The 12,103-nt window shown below is 44.2% G+C and overlaps 1 protein-coding gene across 3 annotated transcripts in view; it reads right to left on the reverse strand.

Annotated features, from left to right (window-relative positions):
- Nucleotides 1-1,958: 1,958 nt before the first annotated feature.
- The window catches only part of LOC102376284 (nucleolar RNA helicase 2), a 32,492-nt gene continuing 22,347 nt past the window's right edge, over nucleotides 1,959-12,103 (reverse strand). The window contains exons 12-14 of one of the 3 annotated variants that reach the window (XM_006023142.3): nucleotides 7,698-7,832; nucleotides 5,584-5,628; nucleotides 1,959-2,507 (exon numbers count right to left, since the gene is read on the reverse strand). In XM_006023142.3, the coding sequence (XP_006023204.2) occupies nucleotides 2,325-2,507; nucleotides 5,584-5,628; nucleotides 7,698-7,832 (363 nt within the window). In that variant the 3' untranslated portion in view covers nucleotides 1,959-2,324. Of the gene's footprint in view, nucleotides 2,508-5,583; nucleotides 5,629-7,697; nucleotides 7,833-11,770; nucleotides 11,813-12,103 lie in introns of those variants that run through there. The other 2 variants (XM_025203551.1, XM_025203552.1) reach the window with 2 other exon arrangements.

Raw genomic sequence — 12,103 nt, forward strand, 5'->3', positions numbered from 1 at the left:
ACCAGGGGCTCAGGTCTGGGAGCCCCGCGCAGAGGTCTCCGGACTGCGGCATTTCACTGCCACCCGCTTCCTCCCCCTGCGCGCGGCTGCGGTTCCAGCTACAGCCCCGATCACCCCCTGCCCAGCGGCCCCGCGAACGGCTCTGCCTCCGAGGAAGCTCGGCCCATGCGTGGCGCCCGCTGTCGCCCTGGGGACGAGGCTGGAGGCTCCCAGCCTTAGCGCTTCAGGCGCCAGAGCAGCTCTGTCGCAGTTGCCGAGACAGAGATTTTGAAGAGCACGAGCGGCGGCTTCAATGAAACCGGCTTGGGTTGAGCTCTTCTGTCGGGCTGTTTGCAAACCTAACCCTGGCAGGGACAGGGCTGGGACTCACGCCTTACTACTCCCCGTTCAGTGAGGAAATTTTTCAGTGGCTGGGGGAGGCGTTCTCGTATTTTGAAAAAGGGGCGGTGTTCAGTGGCTGTGGAAGTCGTTCTCGTATTTAGAAACAGGTGCGATGTAGATAAGAGACATTTGCTTTCAAGCTAAAACGGATCCTTTAGCCTTTCTTCACATCTCGTTTTAAATACCTCCTACGCTTGTTGCTGTGCTCTAGACACTATTGACTTTGTCAGCACCTGAGCCTTGTACCCCCAAACCAAGTCCATTTTGAATTGTGAACAGCAGTGCTGAGTTCAGAGCCAAATTCAGAGGAAATGCAGCCTCCAGGTTCCTCTGTTCTTCTCACGTTTATACATGAGAACATACGCACTTAACCTGGAGTTGCTGCATTATACTGCATGCTCACATTCAGCTGATGATCCATCAGAAACCAGTCAAGTCAATTCTTTGTCACTTTCTCCAGAGAAAAATCCTTATTTTGCAGCTGCCACCTGTAGCCTTTGTTCTTGGTCAAGGAGCCATCTTTGCATGTTGTTTTAGATCAGCAGGTGGCAACTCAGAGCCATGGACCACAGCAATCCAGGTCAGGTCCAAGCCAGTGAGACTTTTTTCTTACAACCACTTCTCCCCATTTCTGGCTATGGTACTGGCACAGCTCCCAGCCCCAGCACACTCCCGCACCCAGAAGAGGCAAAGCCTCCTACTGCTTAAATCTGCCCACACCCCACCCCAGTCTACAAGACAGATCCAGGGGCTCTATAGGCCAGATTCAGCCTGCAGGCAGGATGCTCCTAACACTCTGACCCCTTCATGTGGGATCCATCTTCATTATTTTTCTCCTCCATCTGTATACTTTCAATAACAACTTCATTTTCTTGTAGGTTATTCGTCAACATTCTTTAGCAGAGTCTCTGGTTTTGCTCTTAAAACACCTTTTCTATGATGATTCCCCATTTATAATTATGTTGAGATGTGTCAGACAAGACAATTTACTCTGTGCCATACTGATTTTATATCATTCTTAATCAAAATGTCATCAATACCAAAGACAGATGCCTCAGAAGAGTTTTTATTGCTTATATGGACCTCTGAACTTAGGCTATTTGATCCATAGCACAGATTCCCAGCACTTAAGCTAACAGAAAAGCTAACAGACAAGCAGTTTAATAGGGATGATATACACAATATGACTGAGTTTGAACTATCATCTGGTAGCAGCTTAACGTTTGGTCTATCATAAACCATTGTGTCCCTTCATTCTGCCCTTCTCTTATTCAGTCCCCTGTAGCAAAGCAGTGTGCGCGCAAGCACTGGGTTTTTAAACGTGAAGCACACTTCTTGCAGATACAGGTAACACATGCAGTGCACTATTTGCTACATTAAGTAAGAAAAAGGAAGCAACATCTAAAGCACTGAAAATTTAAGAATTCAATCCGATTTAAATGCAACTTTAAAAGACTACATCTAAGTCTTCTGGTGTTCTCCTCCCCCCACACTACTTTAAAAAGTGTAGTTAAAATCTTTTTCAAGCCATGCATTCTACATCATTAACAACACAATCACTCCACTATGTACAGATCAACTTGTAGAAATAATGTTTTAATTCTTTTGGAAATGTACAGGTTTCAGTCACCAGTGAAGATCTCTATGTTTTATAATAGCCCAACCTAGAGAACTGAATGTAAATAACCCCTCTCCTGGAATAAGAATCTGCAGAATATGCTGATGAATCACCCTTGGACATACCTGAGAGGGAGACAATGGTTGGACTTAAATTGTTTAAACTAAACTGTAATTTCATACAGTGGACGTTACTTACATCCATAACAATACTGGGAAAAAAATATCTTGAATGACATATTTTGCAGGCAGTAGAAACTTAAGAGAGCAACCTATTCAGTGCCATAAAATATATTTTAGTCCCACTTCTGCAAATTTAATCAAAGCTAACGATCATATGCTCGGTCATGACTCCGCTTATGTCCTCTGTGTCTTGATCTGTGTCTAGAGCTGCGACCTCGTCTCCTGGAGTCTGAGGATCCTCTGTCTCCTTCTCGCTGGCTTTCTATCAACTCAGGTAATTTAGTTGCTACAGATAGCTGCCAGTATTTTGAATCCTGCCATTTTCCCTGTTAAAACAAAGTTGCATGTATTAGTAGTAATGTGTGCAGACAACCAATTTGCAGGAATTCAAATACAGAATAGCTCACAACTATAACAATTTTAAAATGGAAAAATTAAGAATAAGCAAGGTATGCAGAAGCAAAGATCTGTATTTAGAAGCGACAAACAGTCAATTTTGGACTAGAAATATAAGGAGCCACCATGACTGCCAATTTGGTCAAAACACGACTTAGTAGGTAACAAAAAATTTAAAAGAATATCTGTATGTACATGTTAAAACATCAGCTAAATATGTAGCATGAAGGAAGCCTCTATTTTGTAGAGTATCGCAAAACGAAGGCCCTACACCCAGTCATTCCTGAAGAGCTCATCTCTCGAGTGCAGATCCATACAGGAATGAATGCCTCAGCATAGAGCCAAAGCAGCAGAAGTCTTACAGAACAGCCTCCATAGTAAAGGAACCAATTCCTCCCCTCTCCCTCCCTGAAATACAGAAGTGCAGCTAAAAAAGGAGATGAAAAAGCCACTTCATGCTTCCAGCCAACACACTAGTTTGGAGTAGAATTAACCCCATTTCAGGACACTGAATTAGTGCTTAGTTTGGGGTAAAAGAAGCATGGGGGGAGCAATCCATGAAGAAAAAGCAGAGAGGTAGTTAGGCAGGAGGCAGGGCAGCATGACACCTTACAGCAGGGATGGGCAAAATATGGCCTGCGGGCCAGATCCAGCCCAAAGGATTTTATCCAGCCTGCAATGGCCCCACCTGCCCCAGACATGGGAGGCAGCCTAGCTCATGGCATGTGCTGCTGGTCTCACTACCCCTGGGCACACAGTGGCGCTGGGGCAGCACAGCAACCAGACTGCTTCCGAGCTGCTGGCAGTGGCAGCCAGAAGCATCACTACAGCTAGACCTGGCCCTACTGTCCAGGTACCCTGGTCCATCCATCCTGCACCCACTGCCAGGTATCAGATGGAGCAGGTAGGTGGAGACTGGCCTGGGACCCATGTGGGCAGGTTGTGCTTGGCTGGGTGGATGGGATGGGGCCATGGGTGGATGGGGAGTGGCATCAGAGTGGGACAGGTGGGTCCAGGGTCAGGATCACAGGGCAGTGACAATGCAGGGCCAGGGCCCCAGGCAGAGGCACAATATGCTGCCTGCACATCCCTGTGATGGGCAACAGTTCCACAGGCAGGGGTGTGCTGGGAGCGGATCATGGCTCAGCCTTGGGCCTGGGCCCAGGCCCCTTCATTGTCACTGTCCTGCAAGTCTGGCCCTGCCCACAGCCCCATCCCATCCATCAGGTCAAGCACCTTCCTACAGGGGTCCTGGGTTGGTCTCTATGGAGACCCCAGGGCCAGGATTACTGGGTGATCCCAGCATGGAGCCAGGCCCCAGGGCAAAGCCACTTAGGGAGTTTTGGTGAGCAGTTGGGGCCAGGAGGAGGGTGGGTGCTGATCCAGCCTGCAACTGCTCACCAATATTCCCAAGTGGTCTTCCAGCCCAAATAATTGTCTGTCCCGCCTTAGAGACTAACTAGTTCAGAGAGGCGCAAGCTTTTTTAGGCTGCAGCCTACTTCATCAGATGCTACAAATGGATTTTTCAGAGTTCAGAGGTACTAAAGAGAAAGGAATAACGTAATTTAAATACATAAAATAGGGAAATGGAGAGGAAAGAAGGGAACACTACTGAGAGCAAGCAAAAGTATGTAGTAGGAAAGATCTGTATTTAGAGAGCCCAAACAGATAGCATCCAGAGTTCATTCACTTGCTCCTTTACCGAAAATCACATATGCCACCACCCGCTTATAGTGTCCCTCTGCTGTCCAATGCAAACAGTGCATTGGACAAAAAGAGCAGTCACTATATGGAAAAAAAAAAAAAAGAGACTCTAATTTGATGCAAATTCTAGAAAGACAAAAGCCTGTGACAGGGGACTTTAACCTCCCTAGACAGTTCATCACCGACTTCAAAGCAGCTGTTCTGAAACAGCAAAACTTTAAAAGAAAAACAATGATCTGAATGCTGAACTGCAGGACACATCATCCACAGACTGGACTGTTTTAAGTATGATCTCAATGGAGACTCTGGATTCTTATCCCATTACCTGAACTAGTTGTTATAATCCCCATGTTCCTCAGTGGGTTAACTGCTTTATTTACCATTTTTGATTTCTTCAGCCTGCATTCACCTTTCTCCCCTTTCTCTCATCCTTTGTATTTGAATAATTTTATTCCTTCCTACTTAGCATGCCTTCTCTCCACAAGTCTATCAACGAAGTAGGCTGTAGCCTACTAATGCTCATGACCCTCTGAACAAATTAGCCTTCAACACTGGTCGGAAACATTTTCTCACTGTGGGCTGGAATAGCTCCGCTCAGATCCAAGGTGGGCTGGCACTAGAACCCAACTGTCACTGCTTGTCCCCACTGTCCAGCTGTGGCACAGCACAGGAAAGCTTTCCACCGCTCAGCTACAGCATGGTGTCAGCAAAGCCCACAAAATGCCACCAATGCCCCCAAATGCTTCCAAGACCCCAGGTCAATGGGCCATATCCAATGGCTCTGGCTATAAGTTGATGAACCCTGATCTATAAACCCTGTCCTGCCTTCTGAATGAGATTAGTAAAATGAAAGCAGCCCAGTGTACCAGAAGAAATAACAGCTGTAGCAAATCTGATTTCAGAAGTTTCTGGAGAGACCAAAGACCACTGCATTTTAGCAAGCGAATTGACTGGAGAAGCTGATATGGGCAAACCAAGGAAAGTTCCACATTAATTCGTGAACAGAGACTGTAGTGTAAGAAGTAGCACTAAACAAGGTGGAAAAAACCAAACAAAAAAACCTAAACCTGATTTTGATAAAAGGAAAAACAGATTTCATACTACATTTATTGGAGGAATTTGTTTTAAATTTAGGGTGAAGGAAAGTTATGGTAGGAACTGCTTTTCATTGCGATTGTAAGTATTAAGTTTGGCTATGGAGTTCAGTCCAGCAGAAGTGACAGAGAAGGGAGGCAAATCTATGTTATGAAAGCATTTGGGATCTCCTGCTATAAATTTAAGAACTCTACTGAAATAAGTACCTGTATTTCTCGTAGATCTGAAGCAAGAATATCAAAACATACACCCTAAAAAGAGAATAATTTTAGTATCAGTTTGTTATATACAACAGTGAAACAAAAGAAAGCAGTACTGTATTGCAGGAAATTGTGCAGAGCCAAGTTTAACTTGAAGATACAGAAATTCTACATTTGGAAAAAAATAAACAAAAATCATCAACAGGTTATGGAGCAACACATCATACTTTGCTCATCTACAGAAGCTACCACCTCCTTAGCTGCATATTCATGGTTTTTTTTCCTGCAAAGCCATTTTCTTCTACATGTATTTCCTTCTTTACCAATAAATATACTGCTCTTCATTTCCTGAACTGTTCTGCACTGTCTTGGCTTGTAGATTCTTTTGGACATATTGTTTTAATCCAAGAAAAAAAAAAAAAGACTGATAAATGTACAATGAGTAAAAACATTTAGATTTAGAATAGAAACCTCCTGGATTTCAGGTTCATGAAGGGCTTAGTCTGACAGATGGGCCAGTTGGGCAAAACAGGATTTCAAGTAATAACCAGCCGTCTAAAAGTGATTCAGAGGGTGTGGGTTACCAGTTATAGGTAAGGAAAGCCACGTGCACACACTTGCCCACACTGATCAGAGCATTATTTTGTAGGTGACTGTCAGACCAAGCAGGAACACTAAAATCCAATGTAGACAACATCAAGCACTAGTAGAAAAAAAAACAACCCACATCTGAAAAGGAAAAAAATTTAAAAATAGCTTAGGAGAGAAAGTAATATGCTCTACTATTGTAAGTATCCTGAAAAGGGACTTAAAACTAGAAGTTCCCAAAATGAAGCTGGTAAATTGCATATGAATTTCACAACTGTTAACATTTTCAGAAAATTAAATATTAGAAGAATGGGGGTTACATACTTTTCTTCAAAAGTTTGCAAACCAAAAATGCATAAAAAGATATAGTTACAAATAGAAGACAGACCCAATAAATAATTGCTCTTTTACTTAAAATCAAATTATTTTAAAGAGCTAGGTCTATGCATACTCATGTCATTCAGACATTTTAAGCCTTAAAAGAGAAAGTTTCTGTTAACTGCTGTGACCTATAAAAACAGAAATATTGGAACTGACTAATTACTAAATAGCAAACACTTAGAGTGCACAACATACACCTGTAGATTCAAAAAAATTATAATCTTGCACATTATGTGGGTATTACATTTGACAAAAATGTCAAGGGATATCAGAAATTACTTGTCTTCTTCAAGAACCCTGTTATACACTTACACAAATCATAGAACAGTGCCCATTACTTATATTACTATACGTGCCTTTTAAGGAATTAAAATTAAAAGTACATTGTCTAATGCCATTGCAGTGACTTCACTGATCACTGAGTGCAACATTATTAGGCTGGTAATTACCCATCTGAGCCCTCTTAGAACTGGAGATCTAAATCAGTGGTTCTCAAACTTCTTTGTACCAGGACCCAAATGTAAATGTCCATGGCCAGTCCCGACCCAGTGGCCCTCACTCCCAACCCGCTGCCCCGACCTCCAGGCCCCTAGTGTGTGGGGCAGGAGGTGAGCGTGTGGGGGCAGGGGAGACCCCCCACAAGTAGCCCCTTGCAGGGTAAAACTCTGCCAGCCTGCAAGGAAAAAGCTGTGGTTTCCCATGTTTTTCTCCTTTAAAGGAAAATTCATTTTTAAAGTTAGTTTGCAACCCTTTCATATATTCTTGAGATCCACTTTTGGGTTGAGGAACACTGATCTAGATGATAATGCTTTAAAACAGTTGTCAACTTTCTGGAGCTGCAGGCTGAAACAACCCAGGTCAAGTCCAAGGCAGGCAGGTGTTCTGACCTGCCTGCCACATTTTCTCTGTCACTGCTTCTGAATGCACCTCCCTCACCCATTCAATTTCAGCATGGGCACAGCCCCCACCCATGACAGGCATAAGCTAAGGTCCCCACTGCCAAGGACTGCCCTGCCCCTCAGGTCTGCAGACCAGATCCAGTTCACAGGCCATATATTCAGAGGCAATTAGTTTTCTTTCCTGCTATAAAGAAGTCCACAACCTTAAGAGTTCAGTATGATAAACTATCAAAATAGGATTTTCAATCTTACCATCCTTCCCTTGATAAAACACAGTCTGTGCACCTTCCTATCAATATCAATACCCAGCTGTTCTCTCAGTCCACGCCAGACATAGCTTATATTATTTATTTCTTCTGAGCTTTGCAGTATCATTGTAACAAATCCCTGTAGAATAAGAGGTAGAACGTGGAACATACTCCAATAATAATTTCACGTCGGTATATTCACTGCAAATCAATCAATATGCATCAATAACTTGCATATTCATGCTTTATAGAAAGTTGGAAAATAAATACAGTAAAATCCCTGTTATGCAGCACAAGTGGGGTATGAGGGGTGCCAGATATCTAAAAATGCCATTTACTTGAGGCCAGCAGTTTTCAGAGCTCCCCCCACCAGCTCCTGGCCTGCTGGAAATTCCAGTTAATAGTGTCTTCCAGTTACTCAAATGCTGGATAACAGGGATTTTATTGTATTTCAGAAGGGGGTGCTTAAGTAGACATCTAAGAAGTGATGATGAAGATGAAAACAGGAAAGTTTCTACTACCAGCCTTTTCAAATTAAGAAAAAAGCATTACATACATAAAGTTTGCAATAGTCATTCCTGTGTCTTTTACAATGAAATTAAGTAAGATAAACATAACCTTTACAGAATTATACACACAATCCAACTAGGATAGCAGATGACAGGCTCCTCTCCTCAACTCCCTGAAATTCATCATCTTAAAAAATATTGTTTCCAACAAAAATGTCACATAATCCTTCAAGTTTAAATGTCCACTCTTGACACTGGGGCATGCTAATATTTGCAGCCAAAGAGCCACAACTCTGTAGTTGAGGGATAGTCATCATAACTCACTTTTCCAATTCTTCTGACACTTAGAGTAGAGAGGTTATTAGCTCTCTTAGTATTAAGTCAGACAGAATACAAGACAGGATAACAATTTGAGAGTTAACTTTGACTGAGTTATGGTTTTGAAGATGCCACTCTGCCCTGCTTTTTATTAGGTAGGTTAAATTCAATCTCACGGTTGGTATTACTACTGCACAGGGAGAGCTCTGGCCATATGTTAAAAAGAGAAACTACTAGGATTTTTGGCCAGACCCAACACCTAATATATTCCACCTGGAAATCAAGAGGCAGCCAGTGCAGATTCTAGAGCACTTTATTAGTGCTATGGGCTTACAGCAAGATACCCTTTTAAATAAGTGACTACCTTCTACCCCAGGTTTTGCTGGAGATCAAGTGTAATCCCACACAGCATTTTAAATGCCATCTGATTAAGAAATGAGAATAGCAAGGCATGCATCCAAGAGAGACTATCTAAACCCGTGTTAAAAAACAAAATAAAAAGCTTTCCCAGTCCAACTGTTACTATGTGAGCATCAAGGATCCTAGTTTTCTGTTTAAAAATTGCAAATTCTCAGATAAAAACTACTAAAATCCATGTTTTTCCACAACTAAAATGAAACACTACTATATATACACATATCAATTTCACACAATGTTTTATTGATACATTTACAATTTAAAAATAATCTGGAATCCTCTCAGTACCTCAATTATTATAATAAAATAAATTCTAAATATCTACATATTTTGGCGCTTGACAAAAAAACAACAAAACAAATTATCACAGAAAAATCAGAACTCCCCCTGCCCACTTTGCTCACCAGGACACGGGTCCAGCTGCAGCTGTCCTCCCCCTGCTGCTTTGTGGCACTGAACAACACTGATATACTAGTACCCTGCCCCTACCTGTGTTGGCGGTGCCTCTCACTCCCAAGACAGCCCCACCTCCAGCCCTGCCAGTGCCTCGCTCTCCCAACCCACAGCCCCCCACCCTCCCCAACCCAGTCCATGCTGGTATCCCTCACTCCCAACCAACAGCCCCACTTCCCTGCCGACCTGCAATCCCCTGGTTCTGCCAGTGCCCCTCACTTGCAACCCACAATCCACCACCTCCTAAGGAACATGCTAGTGTCCTGCAATCCCAAACCACAGACCCCGCCCCCCAGGTGCCCCTCACTCCCAAGCCACAGTCCCCCCAGCCTTGCCAGTGCCCCTCACTCCCAGCTTGCAGCCTCCTGCTCCCTGCCACGCTGCCAGAAGAGCCCCCCAGTTGCCCATCCCGCCTGGACCAGAACACAGCAGCTGCAGTGGCTCTGACTTGTGCAGGCAGCGGTATAGCAAGTGTGGCCCCAGCGCAAGCTGGAAGGAGGAGTGGAGGCCTATGGCATCTGCTGTCCTGGACTGGGTCTCCTGTGCTGTGCCAGGCAGCTTAGCCATGTGGGTCCACCTCCCCCACGGGCAGCATCTCTAGGCTGGCCCACCCCCGTGAGCAGGAGCACTGGCCCCCATGCCACCAGCCTGGCCAAGCAGCTCCCCCTGCCCCAAAGGGCCCCCTACCCCACTGGAGGAACAGGCACATCCCATCTCCCCCCCCTCCCCTGCTCAGCCCCAGTGCCCAGACACCTTCACCTAGCACTGGCAGGCACCTGCCCCACCTTACACACCCATCCCCTCCACACAGCCTTGCCACCTCCTCCCCACCCCACAGCCCCCTGGACAACCCCCATAGACTTGCCTGCATTCAACTTCCAGGGCTGCTTCCACCACCCAGCCTGGCTGCATGCAAGCCATGTCTGTGCATGTGCACACATGCACTTGGCACCCTCTGCCTCCACATGCCCCAAGCAGCTCCTTGAAGACTGGAATGCTGCCAGCCTCCCAGTGAAAACTCACTATTTCCTGTGATTTTCTCCTTTAAAGAGGAAAATCCACATTTTTCTGCAGCAAATGGAAAACCCAGGTCCCTGCTGAGCATACAGTAGTAGGACTACCATAAGACCATCCAGTTATTAACTTGTCTAGAGCTCATAATTTGCATGTCATTCCCAATAGAGTGAATATGCACCACAACCCAAGTGTTTAGTCCAATGTGGACATCATTGCAGTTCTCTGGACTGAACCTCAACCATCTTTTTCACCCAGGCTCACTATGTTGTATGCATAAAATCAGTGCATACTCTGTATTAGGAAGAAAACAAGTGTGAACCGGCACACTTAAATCCAAGCTTCCTTTAGTGACCCTTTTACACCAACAAATAAGGTTAAATAGGTGGGAATCAAGGCAGGTTTGGCTTTAAACTATTATAGAACTTTCTTTTTCAACACTCAAAATATCTAAGGGAGCCGAGCTAACTGAAGATCAGATATCTGATCTTCATAGTCAAGAGGAAATAAGCCAAGTGAACAGAAGTGAACTGGACTTTGTTAAATGTCAAACTGTTTGTTTATACACACACACACTGTATTAAACCACACCGATTTGCAATTTTATTTCAGTTTAGGTTATTCACTTGAGAAACCAACCGAGTTGAAAAAGCATTCATTCATACATATTATATACATGTCTTAGTCTGTCTCTGTGTGTCTGTCCATAACACTCTTGGAGCACTCTGACTGGTTGTCTCGGCAGCCAATCACAATGCTTACTGAAACAACCAGAGTGCTTTGCATAGACAGACACACAGACAAATGGCCAGACACTGGGGAGGGCATGCAGCCAGATGTGGAGAAGCAGCAGCGCGAGGCAGTGGGTGGTAGCAGCTACCACTGCCCTGCACTGGGGGCAGAGGGTGCACAGCCAGATGCAGAGTGGCAGCAGTGCAGGCTGGTGGCTGGCATGCAAGCTCTGTCCCCGCCTGCATCCTCTCCCTGGTCATTCTTGACAGGCAATTAGCTAATAAAAGCATGTTTTCTTTGCCAACATACAGTGTAATTCATGAGTGGCTGAAACTACTTGTCCTAAAAACATGGAGGGGGTGACTAGAAAAATTTCAGTTAACTAACTCGAGTTAATTCTTCCTATGTTTAATAAAAAAAGCCCAAAACAATCAGTATGAACTCAACCTATATTGCTAAAAAGTCACATACGCAATATTTTTTACATGTTTTATTGGCTAAAATTTTTTCTTGGGAAACGAGGAAACTTTAGTGGATGCTCTTGGGGTTTCAGGACCTGATCCTGCAGGGGAATCCCCAAGGTATGCAGGATTGGGCCTCTGAAGCCCTGGAAGCACCTGCGCAGGGTGGCTGAAAAGCAGGCTGCCCACACGCTCCTGCTTTAAAAAACAGATATCTGCCACAAAACAAAAGTACAAATTTATACTAGAATTTATGCAAATTTATACCCAGAAGTGGAAAACGACAGCTTTTACATTAAATAAATTCTAGTTTAATTAATCTAATGCGACAAATAAAACATTTGATGATAAAGGAGCGAACAGGTGATTAAACCGCTTGCCTGAGAGAGTGCATGCACACACTTAAAACATTTGACCAGAGATTCGGTGAGAGGGAAAATATCTGACCCCACAATCCAGGCGGGGAAGGGGGAGGGGAGAGAAATATGAGAGAGCAAGAAAGGGGG

Source organism: Alligator sinensis, unplaced genomic scaffold (assembly GCF_000455745.1).
Source record: "Alligator sinensis unplaced genomic scaffold, ASM45574v1 scaffold546_1, whole genome shotgun sequence".
Classification (NCBI taxonomy): Eukaryota; Metazoa; Chordata; order Crocodylia; family Alligatoridae; genus Alligator; species Alligator sinensis.